Raw genomic sequence first — 14,199 nt, 5'->3', positions numbered from 1 at the left:
CCCGGGGCCCCAGTGGAATCCAGGTCTAGGTCTGGCCAGGTGATGAGGGTTGCCTCCCCACACAGGCTGAGCTCATGGGGAAGCCAGGCCATAGTAGGGTCCAGAGGGCACCCCCTTCTCAGAGCCAGGGCTGAGCCAGGCTGAAAGCTTCAAGAGACAAGCAGTGCAGAAATGCAACAAAATCCTGAGTGAATAACTTCCTTCTAGGTCCTTGATTTCAGCAAGAAAGGCGAGGTACTTTGAGGGTTCTCCGTTCCTGTTCATTTCTGCTCCCAACCCAGTCAGGGCCCTAGGGCTATCTCACCAACTGACCCTGAGAGAAGGGGCCTGCCTGGGCCCTCCGCAACCACTCCAGAGGCTTTCCCCCCATCTTCTGGAGGTGACAGCTGGGATGGGAGGCATCCAAGGTCCTCACAAGGAGAAGCCTCTCTATTGGGCCAGGTTGGGGGGACTTGTAAGGAGAGTGTCCCCTGGAGCCCAGGTCCAGTAGCCGGCCACAGCTTCCTTCCTGTCTTGCAGCCTTCTTCTTACTGGCCCAGCATGCAGGCCTTCTTACAGGCCACCGCGGAGATTAAGGCCGCGCCCCGGCCGCTGCCCTCCTCCGACTCAATGAAGGTGATTTCACAGCTGGGCGTCAGCCTGCGCACGATGGCGTGGAACCGCTCCTTGAAGCTGCGTAGAGGGGAAGCTTGGCTGCTGGTACCGCGCTGAATGCACGCCAGGGGATAAAACAAGGGAACCCTCCTCCTGCGTCTGGGGGCCAAGGGACTATGGAGAGTTTAAGAATTCTCGGGACCTCAGAGAGCTTCCCTCTCAGCCTAAGTATCATAGATGGAGACCAACGCCCGGGTTCTGCCCTAAGGATGCAAACTCACAGGGGGCAGGCTGGACCAGGGTTGGACCGGCAGAAGGCTCACCTGGGGTGCAGCTTGTACACGGAGCCGTCCACGCCCACGGTGATGCGCATCACGTCCTCGCTGCGGCTCTCGCGCATCCGGTTGATGACGCCCGCCAGTCCCGCGGCGCACATGTGCGCGGCGCGCGTGGACACGCTCTCGCAGGCGCGGCGCACGATGTCACAGTCAGTGGCCGAGGGTCGCAGCCCTAGCGTGCTCAGGATATTGTAGATCTGCTTGCGGTCACCGGAATCGCTGCGGGGAGGGGATGAGAGGACATTGCGGGAGGGTCTCTTGGTCTGGGACCAGCCAGATCCCCACCGCGGCGGCCTCTGCCCCTTCCCCTGCCCACCTCTCCCAGGCAGAGAGCATGGGTCTCCGAGTCCCGAGGGGAGCGGGTCTGACTCCGCCAGGGACCAGCAGTAATTTGGTCATTACTCGTCTCTCTAAGCTCAGGGTCTCCTCCCTAAAGTGGACAACTGCCGCGCCTCTGGACTGTTGTGTGGATGAAAAGAGACTAGGTCCACGGCGGGTGGGGGAGCCGCAGAGGGGAGGTGTGGTCTCCGTCGACTGTCCTGAGGGGAGTTCCTCTGGGAGCCGGAAGCCACACCCGCCCCTGGTGCCCCATCCCTGGACTTAGCCGGTCCTGAGCCCCTACGCCCTGCGCCTTGCCCTCTGAGCCCGGCTCCCCGCACACGTCCCAGGACCTCATCGCTACCCTGGGACCCAGATTCAGGTCTCTGCCCCGCCCTCTGCCCCCTGAGCTCCGCCCATGCCCCGCCCACACTTGGAGCCCCGCCCCCTCGACTTGGCGTTATGAGTCCAGGAACCTCTGCGTGCACACCGCCGCCAGTACCCCACCCCTATCCCCTGAGCGCCCCGCGCACCTCTCCACCTGAGACACGAAGCGTGTCTCGAAGGCGCCGCGCGTGCGCAGCTGCTCCGAGGCCTCTCCGTGGAAGAGCAGATTCTCGTCCACAAGCTTCAGCAGCACAAGCCGCACCAGCTCGCCCATGTACTTGCCACCAATGAGCTTCTCGTACCTGGGCAGAGGAGGACAGCCGGGTCATTCCCCACAAGGAGGTCCCCACGAGCAGATGGAGATCGGCCACTGCCCCATCACAGCCCAGAGGAGGCCAGGTGGGACGCTGTGACACTGGGTTCAAGCCCATTCCGGCGTTCATCCACCTGGGCTTTTGGGGCCTTGGGAGAACGCTCCATGGTGGGCCTACAGTTCAGTCCCTCTAAGACCTTCCTCCTGAAGGACTCTGAGCTGAGCCCACTTCGATCTCCCTGCATGTATGTGATAGGAGCTCGTCTCATCACCCAGAGAAAGTTGGGGAAGCTCAGGCTCAGAGGGGCTAGCGGCCAACCTGGAGCAGGCCTCTGCACACTTGCTAGGGCTCTTAGGGTCCCTGTGCTCCTAGAATCCACCGAGTTGGGACATCAGCCCTAGAGTCTGTAGGCCTCCAGTGTTTTCCTCTTTCATTGAATACTACTGACCTCCCTGAGGTTTAGGAGAGCCAGAGAAGAAGCTCAGGTGCCTGGTGCAGAGTAGGCAATTGATAAAGGAAAGCTCTGACAAGCTCTGTGAACCGGCAACATCCTCCAGATTACTCTGATTCATTCTGGTAACTTGTTCAGAGCTGTACTATGGGGATCTCTTGATTAAGCCCAGTCAGCGTTGCTGGGGCTTCTCAGTCTTCCTATGCCAGCGGTCACCTGCTGGAACAAGGGAGGTCCCCGCTCATCTGTCCATAGGCCCTCTTTTTAAAGACTAATCTTGGCATCTCTCACTATTTACGATTCACAGAGGGGCACATGCGTCTGAGCTGAAGAGACGAGCCAGCATATGAAGAGATTGTCAGTTTGCTTTTCCCCAGAACTGTTTAAAAACAAGCCCATTATCTGCAGGCTGGCCCCATCTGCCACATGGTCAGGGGAGGGGTGATCCTTACAGCTGCTGCCCAGGGTTCAGGGAGTTCTCGTCCACCACGCGGTCGTACTCCAGCAGGAACTCGTCCAGCTCGCCTGAGTCCCCGAAGGCGCCCCACTCGGTGTTGACACACATGCGGCCCTCGTCCCCTTCCACCAGCTCCACGTTCTGCATCTCCTCCATGTAGCAAGCGTTGCAGCCCGTGCCTGTGGGAAGTGGCATTGTTGGATCCCACCTGGGATGCCAGCTGTCCTGGGTGCATTGCCCCTGCAGGAACCCCTGTGTGTCTTCACAGCTTCTTTGAGCCCTCCACCCTCACCACTCCCTCCATCCCCCTGCAGCAAAGGAAAACGAGCTCTCCCAGGAGCTGGAAGGTCTGGGTTTGCTGTGTGACCTCAGGTAGATAAGCCCACCTGCCTGGGTGGTTCTTCTTCCCCCAAAGAGGTTGGTAACACCTACTCCCCCTGTTACCTGGAGTTGAGAGAAGTGAGGGAAAGAATATATGTTAAAGTGCTTTGCCTATTACAGATGGGTGTGGAATGTTATGATTTTGTCTTGTCTGTGCATCCCTCTGTTTTCTGGCACTTTCTAAACATTTATTTGAACTTCTCTGTCTCAGCTTCTGTTCTTTTTTGAGGGGGGCCACCCAGAGGTCAGGCTTCCCAGGTGGCTCAGTGGTAAAGAATCCATCTGCCAATGCAGGAGATGCAGGAAGTGTGGGTCCAGTTCCTGGGTTGGGAGGATCCCTTGGAAGAGGAAATGGCAACCCACTCCAGTATTTTTGCCTGGAGAATTCCATGGACAGAGGCGCCTGGCAGGCTACGGTCCATAGCGTCGCAAAGAGTTGGACATGACTAAGCGGGTGAGCACGCATGCACACACCCAGTGGTGACTGAGGCAGCGTATTGGCCCTTGTGAGCAGCATATTGGCCCTTGTGAGCAGCACACAGGTCACTGCAGGTGGGCCTGGCCATGGAATTTATACTTTGCAGGGTCCCATGCAAAGTGAAAACATGGAGTCCTTTGTTCATAAATTGAGTTTCAAAATAGTGACAGCGGAGCATCAGTCTGAACATGACTGCACACCCCTCAAGCTGTGAGGGACAGCCACTCAGTCATGCCAACCTCTTACCAGCAGTGGAGCTGCCTGGGATCCAGGCCCAGTGATGCTGGGCCTTCCAAGATTTTGTGGGGAAAAAAATACAGAAATCCAGACTTTGACGTGATTCCTCCCAATTTTTAGGTCTTGGTAATTATCATAAACATGTGTTTAACCGCAGAGCAGAGACACCAAGACTGTTGCAGGGCGAATGTGATCACTGTCCACACTACCATCTCTGCTCCAGAGGCGAGCCTGAGTCCATCGGCCACAGAGCCCAGGTGGAGGTGTGCTGGGGAACTGACCCAGGCAGTTCTCTCTCCTCTCAGGGACAAGAGAGCCAGGGCCCCTGGGGCTTCTGTTTAGGGGTGGACTTAATTTTCAGCTGGAAGGTGAGGGTGGAAGGAAGAAAAGTGAGAAACTAGAGGAGAGGCAGAGTCGACCAGGCTGCCTCTTAGGACATGTTCATACAGTTGCAGAGAGATGGTAAGAACATGAATACTGAACCCCTCAGGGCTGACTCTGAAGGGGCTGTAGAAGCAAACAAACTTAACGCTGCCTTTCTGGGTAACCAGGGCCCAGAGAGTCCAGGGAAATACCCACACGCCTGTGTATTCAAGCATTACAGTAAACATTGTAAAGGCCTCGGGAACTTCTGGGAAAGGCCCACGGTTGGTGGGAAGGGCCCACTGGGGCCCACGTTGTCCCATTTCCTGGTACCTGCCTTCATTTCTGGCAGAGCGGCCGGCTGCCCTGGGGTGCGGTAAGACTGTCCAGGAAGGGATGACGCCACTCAGGTTTATCCTCTTCCACTTGGACAAATCTGTCCAGGTTGGTCAATTTACCAGATGAGGTGATTTAATTAAATCCTGATGGGCCAAGTGGACATGCATGCAGCTGGTGTGCCATCTGAGGCAGTGACTTGCGAGTGTTGAAATGCTTCCTACCAATAAATAGCACGTGCATTCGGGACACCCATGCTGCTCACAAGACCACCCTGGGCTCCAGCACCTTGGGTGGCTGTGACTGGTGCAGAGGCCCCTGTGTAGCCTGCTGTAGATGAGAAGCCTCAGCTCTGTCTTTGGGTGGCTGGGGCCCCTGGGTCGGGCAGGGTGTGCCTCCTTACCCACAATCATGCCAACCTCACACCGGCGGTCTTCATAGTAGCAGGAGATCATTGTGGCCACAGTGTCATTCACCATCGCCACCACGTCCATCTCAAAGTCCTGCCAAGAGGTGGAGAGACAGTGGTGACAGGGCTGGATGGGGGTGGGGGTCTCAGCTCAGCGGGCTCCGAGCCATTCCAGCCAAGCACAGGAGGCAGAGACCCCTTCCTGAGGGGACACCCAGCAGGCCCTCGCTAGCATCCTGGCCTAAGGTTGGGGGAGGAGGGTCCAGGGTAGTCACAGGGGCAGGTGCAGGTGCCACTTACACCTCTCCGTTTGATGGCATCTCGCAGGAGCCCCACAATGTTATTGCCTTCTGCTCCCGAGGCCTTGAAGCCCTTGGTCCAGTTGAGAAGGATGCCCTGTGGGGAGAGGAGGGTCTCAGTGACTGCTGGATGCTGGGGGTAGGTGTGAAGGTATGGGAGCTAACTTGGACCACAGGGATGTGCACCGCTTTATTTATTTATCTTAAATTTTTGGCCACGTGGCTCAGCATATGAGTTCTTAGTTCCCCGACCAGAGATCAAACCTATGGCTCCTGCATTGGAAGCATGGGATCTTAGCCACTGGACCACCAGGGAAGTACAATGTGCACCCGCTTTAAAGCTGAGGAAACTGAGGCTCAAAGTGGCCATATAACTTTGAAAAGTGTTGGAGACAATTCTCTATCTATATCTCAAATTTCTGCAGAGCTAGGTTCCAGCCAATTTAAGGATGCCTGTATAGTTAAGCCTAGAGTCATCATCCCTGAGTGAGGAGGAGGTCTGGAGGGGAGCAGCCGACGTAAGATCAGGGCTCCTCTCCTGTGTGCAGCTCCTGTGTGTGAAGGTCCCATCCGGCCCCCAATGTCCAGTGGGGACTGGGGATTGGAAAACCAACATAAGATGTTGCTCCTACAGCTGCTTCTGCCAGGAGTACTGACTTTGGCTTTCTCTCTGACCCAGAGGTCTCATGTGTTATGTATAATTGTGTATATGTATGTATGTATAATTCACACATACATATATTTGTATAATTAATGTGTATAGATGAGTATGTATCATTTACCTGTGGATGTGTATAAATATATATGATCACATGCATATACGCATGTAGGTATGATTGACATGTGTAAATATGCAGGTATAATTTACATGTGTATATGTATATATACTTGATGTGTATAATTTACATGTATATATGAATGTATAATTGACATGTGTAGATATACACAAATATATAACTGACCTGTGTGTGTATATATGTATGTATAATATATTTATGTATAAAAATATGCATGTATAACTTATGTGTTTATATATGTATAATCAGCATGAGTGCATACATGTGTAATCTAACCACATGCAGTGCATGCATGTATAATTTATGTGCACACATGTGATTCACATGCATAACTTGTGCACATATATACACATAATTTACATGTGTCTATGTGTGTGTATAATTTATATATGTGTGTGTGTGTGTGGAGGCATGTATAACTGGTAGGCTAACTTACGTGCCAGAAGGCAGGGTAAAGCTGCAGCCTTGGGACATTGCCACCTCCCCAACAGAAAGTACAGCGTAGTGATGACACGCTGGTGTGTTGGAGCCTGGCTGTCTGAGTTTGAACCCCAGTGCTGCCACTTCCCACTGTGGGCATGTTGCTATGCCTCCGTTTCCTACTCTGTAATGGGGGTGTTATGCATACCTTATAGGGTTGCGAGGAGGCTTGAGGCAAATAGTAAGAATCAGCTAACATTATGATTCTTTCCCAGAATCTCACAGGAGGTGAGTGACGGAGCTTGTTTGAATCCAAGGCTCTTTCCCAATGTGGGTCGCTGAATTTGAAAGCAGCCCAGGGCAGAGTTCATGGGCCCTTTTCTCTGGGGTGCCTGTCCACCCATCCATCCACCTCCACCCCTGCCCACCTCACACCTAGCCCCACCTTGTCAATGTCTTCATGCCTCACGGGAAAGGAGAAGGTGAAGCCCAAGGGCAGCTTCTTATGCTTCATCTGATGCTTATCCAGAAAGTCAGAGATGCACTCAGAGATGTAGTCAAAGAGCTGGAAGACAACACCAAGGTGGCCATCAGCTGCAGAGGGCGAGCCTGGTGCCAGGATGCTTCTCAGCCCTTGCTGAACCATAGGCCCCTGGAAAGCATGGCCTCTGGACCTGCCTTCAGTTCCCTGTTTCTTATCACCACTGCTTGTCGGGACTCAAGCAAGCCCTGGGCATGACCCCCATGCCAGAGTCCCACTGACAGCAGTCCTCAGGACAGGCAATGCCAGGACGATGGGCCTGGTCCCCAGCCCAGCTGTGCTCTGCCAGTCTGGCCCTCCCAGCTGGACCCAGCAGCATCCAGCCTCAGACTTTGGACAGAGGTGTATCCCTGGCTATAACTATGGTTTCTAGCTTCAACACTCAAAGTGTTCTTTGCTGCCTCCAAGTGTCCTGGCCGCCCAACCACTGGACCTGCAAGGACTGGCCACCACCCCACTCACATAGGCCTGTCCACAGAGCTGGGCATTACTGAGTGCCTGCTGATTGATTAAGCTCCCCAGTGGGTTCCAGGCCCAGGGAGGCAATAACACTATCCTGCTTCCTTGATGCACGCCCAGTCCTACAGCATTCCAGGGTATGGCAAGGACGAGGCTGCCATGGCCTGTCCCTCAAGGAAATTGGCTCTTAAAACCCTGTGCCTCAAGGAAATTGGCTCTGGCTCCAAGCACCTCCCCTAGGGCTCATTCTACTTCTGTGGTCCTTCTTGAGTCCTCCCTGTGGGCAGATATTATCATTGCAGTCATTCCCCCTGGCATCTATGTTGGTGGAGGGTGAGGGAAAGCCACTTGGGGAGGAAGTAGAATGTATGCATGGACTGTGAGCCTGTTGGACCAGAGTGTTCTCTTGACTGCCCTACCATGTTTCTGATCCTTCTGGGAAACTGGGCAGTGGTGCGACTTGCTGGGTCCATGCCCCACGGCCATCCACCTAGGCCTCTCAGCTGCTTCCCTTTCCTGTAGCAGGGCCCCCTGAAGTTGGGCCCACAGCCACCTGCCCTTGATGAACAGGTAGGCCCTAACACCAGGACTAGCCAAGCTCCAAGATCCTGGATGGTCTTGACCCTGGTCCCTGCACTAACCCCCGCCCCAGCCCCTTGTTCCCTAGCCCAGAGTGCTCACCATCTCAGCAGTACCCGTCATGGCATCCTCGGGGATGGAGTACATCTGGTGCTTGGTCTTCACACTCCACTGTCCTGCCTCGCCTTCTCCCACCTTCACCAGCATCACCCGGAAGTTGGTGCCGCCCAGGTCCAGGGAGAGGAAGTCCCCAACTTCTGCAGCCACAGACAGAAGTACATTAGTCTCATGGGCACTGCCTGGCAGGACCCCCGAGACTGGAGAAGAGGAGGTAAAGGCATGGTGGGGGTACCGGAGGGGCCCCTGGTACCAGACCCCAGAGTAAACTGTGCAAAGGGTCAAAGGTGAACCGGGTAAGTCAGCAGGGATTCCTTACCTTGGACTGAAGTCCCCCCAAGCCCAGAGCCCACCCGAAGATCTAGGAAAATGGTCCAGACTCAGGATTGGGCTGAGAGTCCCCCAAATGACTATAGGAAACCATTTTTCTCCTTGTGAAATGAAAAAAGCCAGTTTCTCTGAGATCAGAATGAGCCTGAAGGCCCCAGGGTTGGGCCAATGGAACCGAGAGTAAGAACAGGCTAGTGTCTGGGGCCCAGCGCGCTGGGGCTGCTAGGGACAATCAGGGCTGTTAAGAAGGGCCTAGGGCACTTCTCCCTGCTGGAGCCAGGGGACAGATGCCTCTGGTTGAGGACCCGCTGGCTCCCTGTCCTGCGCCACGGTACCTGAGCCCTCTGGAGTGGAGCGCACGTAGGTGGGCAGCATCTTCACACTGGCCTCCTCATGGGTCTCCAGCCTCAGGCCTCGGTCCATCTCCTTCTGCATCCGCCTCATCACCTTCTTCAAGTCCTCCTCCTGCAGCTGGAACTCTGCCAGGATCTGTTCCGCCTGCACAGGGAGGGGGATGGAAAGCAGTTGGGTGGGAGAGGAGCTGTGCAGAGTTGGGGAGGGGGGACCTGCAGAGTGGGTGTTTCTCACCCACACTGAGGGTCTCCTTTTGCCCCCTCACCCTGGGTCCAGGATGACCCATCATTTCAAACTACTGCAGTTAAAACCAGTTGGAAAATTAAGACAGTGGCGTTCCAACACCCCGTCTAAATAAATGCAGCCTGGGGGTGAGGGGCAGAGGGCAGATGAAGCACCGGCTTTGTACCCCTGATCCAGGTCAGGGGAAGAGGGAGGTGCTAACCAGGAGAGTGGGTGAGACACAGGCTGGAAGAGTCTGTCTGGAGGGCGATGGGCAGCTGGCATTATTGTCTAAAAGATCCAATCATTCTACCTCTACGAGTTTATGCTAAAGGAGTAAACGAGCCAGTGGTGCACATTTTCATTAAGTGTTAGTCAAGGCACCAGTTAGAGGTGACACCAGTTAGTTAGAGGTGTCTGTTGGACTAAAGCATGGTGTCCACAGCCTGGAAGTTGCTGAGGCCATTAGAGGGAGGAAGGGTCCCTATATATAAAAGATAGATTCGATGTCACCATTCCTGTGAGTTATGACAGCCTGGGCAAGGGTCTCCTGCCACACCCCATCGTGGTGGCATGAGGTTGGGTGTAAACACAGTACCCATGCCCATGAATCCCCAGAAAGCAGAGACCCTGCTCTGACCTTGCATGTGGACAGTGGTATGGCAGCCCTTCCTTCTTTGCACAATAGCATATATTCATGCAGAAAAGGCCATTTTTATTCCCTGGATATTCGGACCAAAAAAGAAAGGGCAGATACTCGAATAAAAGCCATGGATCCACTCTTCAAAAATCTCAGCCTCTTTTGCTGGCAGTTTTCCTTGTGAGCTCGGGGGTGGAGATGCTCTGAATTCCAATAAGGAGATGACACAGCTATTTGTTCCTTCTTCCTCAGCTTTGATAGCCCACATTTTGTTGGGAGACTGGGAAGCTATCACCTTAAAGGAAGACAGCCCCTCACCAGGCTGAGGCGACACCCCATGATTGGGCTAAGCCAAGCCCAGTTATCCTGTCCTGTTTTAGCTGGTGATTTGGTTTATAGTTGGGCATGTGGTCCAGTTCTGGCCAATGACAGGTGAAGGGAAGCCTGTTTTTAGCAGGAGGAGGGCCCTCTGGGGAAGGTCAGTGCCCTGTCAACTTTGTATACACAACTATATAAGGGTGTGATAACCGGCACTGTAGCAGCTATGCTGAACCATGAGGAGACAAGACTGAAGAGAAAAGGCTATTAGCATATTATAGATGGCAGTGAAGAGAGGCTGAGTGAGCTGAGCCCTGATGACGTCACTGACATGCTGAGTCAGCCCTGGATCCACACACCTCCCTGTGCCGGTTGTGGAAACAAGCACTCATCACTTAAGGCCATGGTTAGTCAGGTGTTTCATTTCCTAAAGCCCAAAGCATTCTTAATGGATACAGATCCTTACTTAGGAACCAGTTCTCTTACCAAGACCCCCTTGCTTAAAACTTAAACCCATGGAAGTTCACACAGGAATGGGGCTGACAAAGTCTACAACAAAGCACAGAGAATCAGACACCAGTGTTTGCTAAGCTATTCTGCAGCTCTGGGCATGGGGTGGGGTGCCCCTTGCCCCAAGGCTCTTCTCACAGGACACAGCTCTGGAGAAGGCCCCATGCTCTGTGAAACCATCCAGGCTGTCCTCAGAGGTCCACGCCTGCAGTTTGGACCCCTCTCTCTCTGTCACACACGCTTCCAAACATAAAACATGCCAAGAAGGAATAATAACATTAACATTCGCTAAATCATTGCAGTATGCCAGGCACTGAGCTGAAAATACTACTCCAGCTGCCTCACATCCCTGGCACAAGGGGAGGTGTTAGCATCTGCTCATCTTTTAGATGGTGGCCACAGGCAGCCAACACACAGCATGGGTCCAGCACCCAAGGCCAGGTACCCAAGGGCTGCCTGGCATCTTTCCCCAAACAGGACTGTGTGACATCACGGGCTCTTATCAAAAGCAATGCTAATCCTGCAGAGGTCCAGCCCTCAGACCCAGCTGGGTTTCATCCCCTCTCCTTCCATCATGGCAGCCTGTCCCATGGCTGTAAGCCTGGACCCATGAGGGGTTGTGGCCCAGTGGCTTCACTCTGTGTCCAGGCCCATGTGGGCACATGTTTGGAAAGGGGCTGGAAGGTTCCGTGGTTGCAGACCAACACTGCAGGCCACAGACTGACATGGGCCTCCAGCTGACCTCCCCTCTGGCCGTGGGGAGCATCCTCCAAGATGGCTACAAAGCCCTTCCTTGAGTATCTGCAGGCACCACACTTAGTCAGCCTGCAACCCTGAGAGGAGGTGCTCCTAACTGCACAGTCCCCTCAGCTCTCAAGGCTGTGTGTCCAAGGGGGTATGGGTGGGGTTCAAGTCACAGGGAAGAGGTCTGCCCCACAGACCCCCCTGTGAACATCCCCAGACCCTGCCCAGGGTATCTCCTGCTTAATCCCTGGGACCCAAGCATTTTATTACCCCTACTTCCTTTCCAAAGCCACAAATCTAGACAGCTCAGAGCTGGCATTGAACCCAGGCGCTGGCCCAGGTGGCGCTGAGCCCACCTCCCCTCCCCACCCCACTGGGCTGCTCAGCCCTTCCCAGAGCCCAGGCTGGGTGTCCATGCACTCTGGCTTAAAGGTCTTGTTGAGCAGCCCAGGGACTGTGGGGAGTTGCCTGAGGAACCCCAAGAAGCCACCTGTGCCCCAGGTCACAGACAGAGCCTGTCCCCCACTCTCACCCCACAGCTGCACCCCTTCTTGCTCACCAAGAGGTCACAGGACACAGCATCAAGGCTCACAGCTACACCCGAATACGGTGTGTGTGGGGGGTCTCCTGCCTGAGCAACTCTACTATGCTCCAGGCAGGGCCACCGCCGCCATCTGATAGTGCCGTGGCCCCCAGGATCCCGGCTTCTGGTGTCCCGGCCCTCTGGCTCTCCTGGGTGCTCCCATCTTGGCTCTCCTGGGATTCTCAAGGCAGGTCTCGGGTTGGCATGTTTGGAACTGCTTCCCCAGGAGTGTGTGGCAGCTGGCCCAGGATCACCCTCTGTGTGTACACACCCATCCAGTGGCTGCAGCTGGACACACATGGGGCTCACACTGCCCTCCAGGGCAATGGATGGGCTCTAAAGCTCACAGGGTGTTCAACATTTGCCTAGGGGTCCCATGCCCTGGCCCTCTGGGGCCCCCCCAGTGCTATGCTGGGATGGGAGGCACTCTCACACCTTCACCTGTCTCATCCATCAAAAGGAAGCCCTGCAGCATGTCCTGCCTTCTTTCTTGAGCCAAGGAGGTAGGGTCCCAAAGTGCCGAGTATGGCATAAAGAGGGCAGTTGTCCTCAACCAAGCTCCACAGACCCAGCCCCCATCATCTCTGCCCACCAACTTGGCCCCTCCCACTTTGCTTCCAACCTATACATCCAATGGCTTTATCCAGACCTGTGGCTTTACAGACTATATGCATACTGATGGCTGTGCACTAGGAGGAGAGGTCCCGCAGACCGAGAGGCATGGGTAGGGCTGGGGGAATCCACCTGATCTTGGCATGTCAGTGTGTCGGTTAGTCAAGGAGAGATTGGTGCCAAGTAGCGGTTGGATTTGTGAGGCCAGTGCACAACAGACAGTCTGGCACTGTCAGCCCAGGAGCAAGTCCCCAAGAAGACACTGTCCACGGAGACCCCTCCTAGAGAGGCCGGACAGGAGGGATCGGCTGCCACCTAGCTTCCGTGCCTCCTTCCAGGGCGTCCAGCCCCTTCCTCACTTCTGCTGTCCCAGATGGCCCCAGGGACCACTTACCTGGCTTTGCAGTGACCCTTACCAGGTTCAAAGCTGTCTGGGCCCGGCTCCTTGTGGCTTCCATCGCCACTTCTCTGAGAGGCCAAGAGGTAGGTTTGGGGGGAGGTGGAGACACTCCTTCCTGCTGAGGCACAGGGCTGGCCTGTAGCCTGGAAGTCAGGGGCCCACCTGTGCAGGTATGGGCCATGGAGCAGAGAGCTGCCCACTCAGGCTGCCCGGGGCTTCTGCAGAGAGCATTCAGCAGGCAGCTGCTAAAATACTCAACCTACTGCCACAGGTCAGACAGGGCCAAAAGGGCAAAGGAGGCCTGAGTGGGGTCAGGAGTGACAAGGGCTGTGGAGTGGTGCCCCATGCCTTCAGCCCGGGAGTGGAGATTTGTTGTCCAGATCTTCTGGAGAGGGAGCAGAACAAGTCTATGTCCCCTTTAGTCCTTGGGCGTCCAGGGTGGACAGTCTTCACACTGCCCAGGTCAGGAAAGCACATCAAAGATCCAGCAGGCCGGGAGGGGCTGTTGAGGGCCTGACCCTGTGCCGGATGAAGAATCTGAACCTGGTCTTGGTCTTGGACCATAGGGACCCCTGGCCAATTTTCCGCTGAGGTCTACACTGCACCTGGGAGGGGAGAGGCAGGCCGGTGGCAGGGAGGCCTGACCTGAGGACCTGAGCAAGGAAGACTCCTTGTGAAACTGGGGTGCAGAGGATGAGAGACCTCCTGAGACTCTCGGCTCCTCTCCTGTGCCCTCAACGCCCTGCCATTTGCCCAATCAGGCTGGTGGGTTGAATGAGGGGTTGGGGGGTGTGCCTAAGACATCGTTTAGGTCATTGAGAGCAAGGCTCAGTCCTGGGCTGAGGCAGGGGTAGGGGCTGGGGGTGAGGGTTGATGGTAATTGGGGGCTGGTAGGGGGGCCAGGAGGTGGGAAGGGGAGGGGTGGGGCAAGTGTGGGGGAGTAGTTGGAGGCAGGGCACCACTCTGATGACTGGCCCCACCCTTACCTCAGGGCCATGCCCCCTCCTCCCTGCCCAAGTAGAAAATGCTTGTTTTCATCAAAGGTCTTCAACTGTAAATCATCAAAACCTGCCTCAAAAGGTGGGGAAGGTCATTCTTGCGTTTGGGGTCTGCAAAGTCCAGGCCAGCACTCACTTTGAGAACCATCCCTCCTCCCCACTCCCAGCTCCCTGCCTGGGAGTGAACTTGTCTAGTGGGACCTGCCTGCAGCT

General features: G+C 55.2%; 1 protein-coding gene across 1 annotated transcript; it reads right to left on the bottom strand.

The window, feature by feature from the left end:
• Positions 1-527: 527 nt before the first annotated feature.
• Positions 528-13,985, bottom strand: GCK (glucokinase). The gene is made up of 11 exons (XM_052638402.1): positions 13,975-13,985; positions 13,005-13,131; positions 8,941-9,103; positions 8,261-8,415; positions 7,025-7,144; positions 5,364-5,459; positions 5,058-5,157; positions 2,855-3,038; positions 1,784-1,939; positions 918-1,151; positions 528-672 (listed from the first exon to the last, which is right to left on the bottom strand). Exons 1-11 carry the CDS (start codon positions 13,983-13,985, stop codon positions 528-530), a joined length of 1,491 nt encoding a protein of 496 aa, XP_052494362.1.
• Between the last annotated feature and the right edge of the window lie 214 nt (positions 13,986-14,199).

Source organism: Budorcas taxicolor, chromosome 4, assembly GCF_023091745.1.
Source record: "Budorcas taxicolor isolate Tak-1 chromosome 4, Takin1.1, whole genome shotgun sequence".
Lineage (NCBI taxonomy): Eukaryota > Metazoa > Chordata > Mammalia > Artiodactyla > Bovidae > Budorcas > Budorcas taxicolor.
Note: the sequence above shows the minus strand (reverse complement) of the source record. Positions and strands in the feature narration are given on the sequence as shown.